Below are 4,697 nucleotides of genomic sequence, written 5' to 3' on the forward strand. Positions count from 1 at the left end.
CAGCCAGGGCTGCGCCGTGCTCTAGCCGGGCCTCAAACCCACTTCGGTTAACAGAGGTCTGTTGAGCGCGCTTGGCGCGCTTTTCAAACGCCTTTCAAACGCTTTGCCGCGTACGCTGCCAAACAATGCGATTTACCACTTTTGTTTCAGCATATTGCATTTGAATGCACAACCAGTCGCAGTGCACTTGGCCGCCACAATTGCGCAGATCGCTGTGTATTAATTGCTTGCCCTGCAGGCGCTGTAAACTTACAGTGCATTTTGGCGCCTTTACTTTAGTTTCAAATTTAAAAAATTGTACATTTTTAATGAAACTTTAAGTAAATGCATGAAAACGAGCCACAAAAACACACTTTAAAGCTCTGTTGATGTAGAAAATGATGTAATATTTAACCCATAAACATATGTATGTAATTATAATTTAATGCTTAGTTGTGCTTTGTTTCCACTTGCATTTGAATTTGAATTACTTGCAGTTCTCACTTAAAATAAGTAGGTGGCAGTGCTATATTTGTATCGCCTGGCTGAATGCGTTTTCCGTGCGGTTAAATAATGCAGCGAACCTTTTTCCGCTCGCAACAGACTGCGATTTTGTGTTGGGTTAGCTATTACCTGGCTGCAGATAGCCTCCGTGCCAGAGGACTGCTGATAAGAGGCCACCCCGGGCTAATGATGCTGGGAAAAATCCCCAATCCATTGCGATCTGGGTAGATTCCCGTCCGCTGCGGGGCTCCTGACCTTGCCCAGTTCCAGGCACTGCTGAGTCGGCATAATAAGCAATCTACATATTTCGGGTTCTGGTCGATTCCACGGGAAAGATCCCCGGCCACGCCCACGCCCACGCCAGTTGCCATTGTGATCTCGTTTTGCAGTTCATCATTCAATTGCCGCCCAGCCACGCCCCTCCCTCCACCAGGAGGCACGGCGTGCATTTTAAGCAGGTCGACAATTCTCTGGCGGCTCTGGACGATTCCCAAGCTCCTCTCCGTGCTCCTACTGCACTGAGCCGGTGCCGGCGACTAGCTAGGTGGAACAGGTTCTGTGCCCGGCCTGAATCCACAAATGCCGTCGTGATAGCGGGCGAAATTCAAGTAAATAAAACTAGAGACAAATGCAAATGCGAGCGACTTGCGAATGGCGTATACCCTCACTTTTGGAGATGCCCCAATAATAAACAATATTAATAAATAGGCAATGTAAAACAAATAATAGAGAAAAGTTGCTAGATTTTTAAACTTTGAGCACAAGAATGTCGATATACGATGTGTACTTAACATATACGAGTAGTTAGCGTAGTTATACATCCAACTCACCATGCAAAAATATCCCCCGCAGAGCATAAATAACAGGCAATCACTCTTAATTTGTTTACTTCCACGAAAAGTAAATTTAAAGCAGCAAATCATTAGATGAATGCAAATCAAAAGCGCGCACAGTGTGCGAAAGTGAAAAATGGGCTCGCAAAAACTGCAGACCAGCACAATGGAAAAGGGCTCAAATCGGGTGATTTACGGCGGATCTCTCGGATTGGGGGAGTGGATGGGGTGGTGGATGGGGTGGAGCACCACCCCTGTTGGAGGCGACGAGGAGGCGGCAACCGGTTACGGCAACCATAGAATGGCTTGAACCTGTTTATTTGGCAGGGTGGGGAGTGGGTTCTTGGAAATGAAAGGCCCCAGTGCAGCGGAGATCGCATTTATATAACTCAATAGCTATCCCCACGGCTTGGGATCAGTCGTGGATCAGGCGCGCATAGTATATGGTGCGATCGATTAAGGGATCAAGTGCCAAGACAATTAACTGAAGAGGCGGGCGAGTTTTGCTCGACTCTTGCGATGCTTTTAAGCAAGATACTTCAATCTTTATTTATTTATTTATATTTCCACCCTAAACGTTTATTTTTATGCTAAACGTTTGTGTTTAATTAGTGTCTATGCACAAATCAATTCTGCCAAGAGAAAGCGGTGTTTGAGTACTGACTAGATCTAAAACTAATCACCAAAGACGCAAACGCTACGTGCTAAATTCTGATTTCGAACTTAGGGTAGATCATGGACTGGAGTGGCATATTAATTGATTTATATTTATAGCATGGGCCTGGATTGCCGCCCACTCACGGCTTTCCTCGGGGAAAAACCGGTCGCCTGGTTTCTTTCTTTATTACTATTAGTTTTATTTTTGTTGTAGTGCCTCCTTGTCGCGGGCAAATGTGTAGATGCGAAAGAGAACAAACACGAGTGCGAAAACAAAAAAAGAAACAAAACGAAACGAAGCAAAACGAAAAGCACGAAAGCCGGGGAAAGAAGCAGCACAACTGGGCGGCTATAAAAGCCACCAGCCGACGCCGGATTCTCCACAGTCGAGCCTCAACTGTTTTCGAGATGATGTCGCCGCGCAAGACGCACAACTGGCTGCCACTGGCGGTGGCCGCCCTGCTGCTGATCCTTGGAGCACAGTCCTCCCGGGCGGAGGAACCCATTTGTAGGTTATGTCCGGATTTGCCAGCCGCATCCAGCTAACCAGTTGCGTCTATTTTGAACAAATCCCTGCAGATCGCCTGTGTGTGCCGCAGATCTACTTGGCCGAGTGCCAGCAGCTGCTGGCCGATCCCTCGGAGGCGGGCATCCGCATGGAGTGCGTGGCTGGACGGGATCGGGTGGACTGCCTGGAGCTGATCGAGCAGCGTAAGGCCGATGTGCTGGCCACGGAGCCGGAGGACATGTACATTGCCTATCATCGCAAGAACGAGGACTATCGCGTGGTCTCCGAGATCCGGACGCAGCAGGACAAGGATGGTAAGTGGCGCTGATGTGGGCCAAAACGTTTCCAACTCATTATCTCCTAACCAACATTAACCAACAGCCGCCTTCCGCTACGAGGGCATTATCCTGGTGAAGAAGGACTCCCCCATCCGCACCCTGCAGCAGCTGCGTGGCGCCAGGTCCTGCCACACAGGTTTCGGCCGCAACGTGGGCTACAAGATCCCCATCACCAAGCTGAAGAACACGCACATCCTGAAGGTGTCCGCCGATCCGCAGATCTCCGCCACGGAGCGCGAACTGAAGTCGCTGTCCGAGTTCTTCACGCAGTCGTGCCTGGTGGGCACGTACTCCACGCACCCGGACACGGATCGCCTGCTGAAGAAGAAGTACGCCAACCTGTGCGCCCTGTGCGAGAAGCCGGAGCAGTGCAACTATCCGGACAAGTTCAGCGGCTATGACGGCGCCATTCGCTGCCTGGACAAGGGCCAGGGCCAGGTGGCCTTCTCCAAGGTGCAGTACATCAAGAAGTACTTTGGTCTGCCGGGCGCTGGCCCAGATGCGCCGCCGGCGGAGGGCAATCCGGAGAACTTCGAGTACCTGTGCGAGGATGGCACCCGGCGCCCGATTACCGGACCCGCCTGCTCCTGGGCCCAGCGCCCCTGGAGCGGCTACATCTCCAACGAGCAGGCCGTCCACAACTCGGAGCAGCTGCACCAGCTGCAGTCGCGTCTGGAGCGCTTCTTCGCCAATGGCCTGCAGGCGCAGAACAAGGACGCCGCCGCCCATCTGCTCATCCAGCCGAATGCCGTGTACCACAGCAAGGATGCCGCCATCGATCCCAAGGTCTATTTGGAGCGTGCCGGCTACAAGGATGTGATCGAGCGTGATGGCAGCGCCATCAGGAAGATCCGCCTGTGCGCCCAGAACGACGACGAGTTCGCCAAGTGCCAGGCGCTGCACCAGGCTGCCTACGCCCGCGACGCTCGTCCGGAACTCGAGTGCGTTCAGTCCAGCGATTGCGTGGTGGCTCTGACCAAGAAGGAGGCGGATTTGGCCATTGTACGCGGTCCTGGCTACGCGGATGCCCGTACCAATCAACTGCAGCCAATCGTCTACGAGCAGAGGGCTCAGGATGACGTCCTGGTGGCGGTCGCCTCACCCAGTCTTACGCGGGAGGCCCTCCAGCAGGCAGGCATGTAAGTTGAATCTCTCTCACCCGGATCCTATCGATCGATAGATCATTCTACAAATTCCTCCTTCCCAAATCCCCGTAGCAAATTCGATGAGCATTGCGGACGTTCCCGTGCTGCCGCCGCCTTGCTGAACAAGCGACGTGGCCTGGACGCCTGCCGTGTGGCCTCCAGTGGCGATGGCGCGGTGCAGATCGTGCCCGCCTCCGAGCTGGAGCAGCACAAGGACGCGCAGCTGGTGTGCCCCAGCCTGGAGCGCCGACCGGTCACCGACTTCCGTGACTGCAACGTGGACGTGCAGCTGCCCCGCGCCATATTCATCCGTTCGGACACCACCAGCGTGGAGCAGGAGACAGTGAAGCACCTGTTCTCCCTGATCTCCGACAAGTTTGGAGCCCGCGGCAAGTTGGTGGATGTTTTCGCTCTGTTCGCCGAGTTCCAGCAGGGCAAGAAGAATGTGTATTTCAATGTGAGTGTTCTAATTTCCCTACTTAAGCTTCCCATTTGAGAAACTACTTTCCCCGCAGGACAAGGCCGTGCAGCTCACCACGGAGATCAAAAACGAAATTCAGAACGAGCACATCTACGCAGATCTCCAGTGCGATGCTAACAAGATCGCCAAGCAGTGAGCAGATGCTATATCCCCCAACTGTCTGCATCAATAAATCTTAGCACGAACATAACTAGAAAGCAACCACGTTTTAATGCCCAGTTTGCAAAGCTTTCCAAATACCAGTTTCCAAAG

General features: G+C 52.5%; 1 protein-coding gene across 1 annotated transcript; it reads left to right on the forward strand.

Moving 5' to 3' along the window:
* Positions 1–2,304: 2,304 nt before the first annotated feature.
* On the forward strand, positions 2,305–4,642 carry LOC6550120 (transferrin). The gene is made up of 5 exons (XM_001977621.3): positions 2,305–2,481; positions 2,553–2,795; positions 2,863–3,958; positions 4,037–4,421; positions 4,480–4,642. Exons 1-5 carry the CDS (start codon positions 2,382–2,384, stop codon positions 4,579–4,581), a joined length of 1,926 nt encoding a protein of 641 aa, XP_001977657.1. The 5' UTR covers positions 2,305–2,381; the 3' UTR covers positions 4,582–4,642.
* Positions 4,643–4,697: the final 55 nt, after the last annotated feature.

The sequence above is a fragment of the Drosophila erecta genome, unplaced genomic scaffold (genome assembly GCF_003286155.1).
Source record: "Drosophila erecta strain 14021-0224.00,06,07 unplaced genomic scaffold, DereRS2 tig00000126-arrow-pilon, whole genome shotgun sequence".
NCBI classification, from domain to species: domain Eukaryota; kingdom Metazoa; phylum Arthropoda; class Insecta; order Diptera; family Drosophilidae; genus Drosophila; species Drosophila erecta.

Bases quoted from the DNA above. Each gene is read 5' to 3' on its own strand.
- LOC6550120 (XM_001977621.3), top strand. From the start codon at position 2,382: ATGATGTCGCCGCGCAAGACGCACAACTGGCTGCCACTGGCGGTGGCC. The intron at 2,796-2,862 runs GTAAGTGGCGCT...ATTAACCAACAG, and splicing joins GACGCAGCAGGACAAGGATG to CCGCCTTCCGCTACGAGGGC. The intron at 3,959-4,036 runs GTAAGTTGAATC...AAATCCCCGTAG, and splicing joins GCCCTCCAGCAGGCAGGCAT to CAAATTCGATGAGCATTGCG.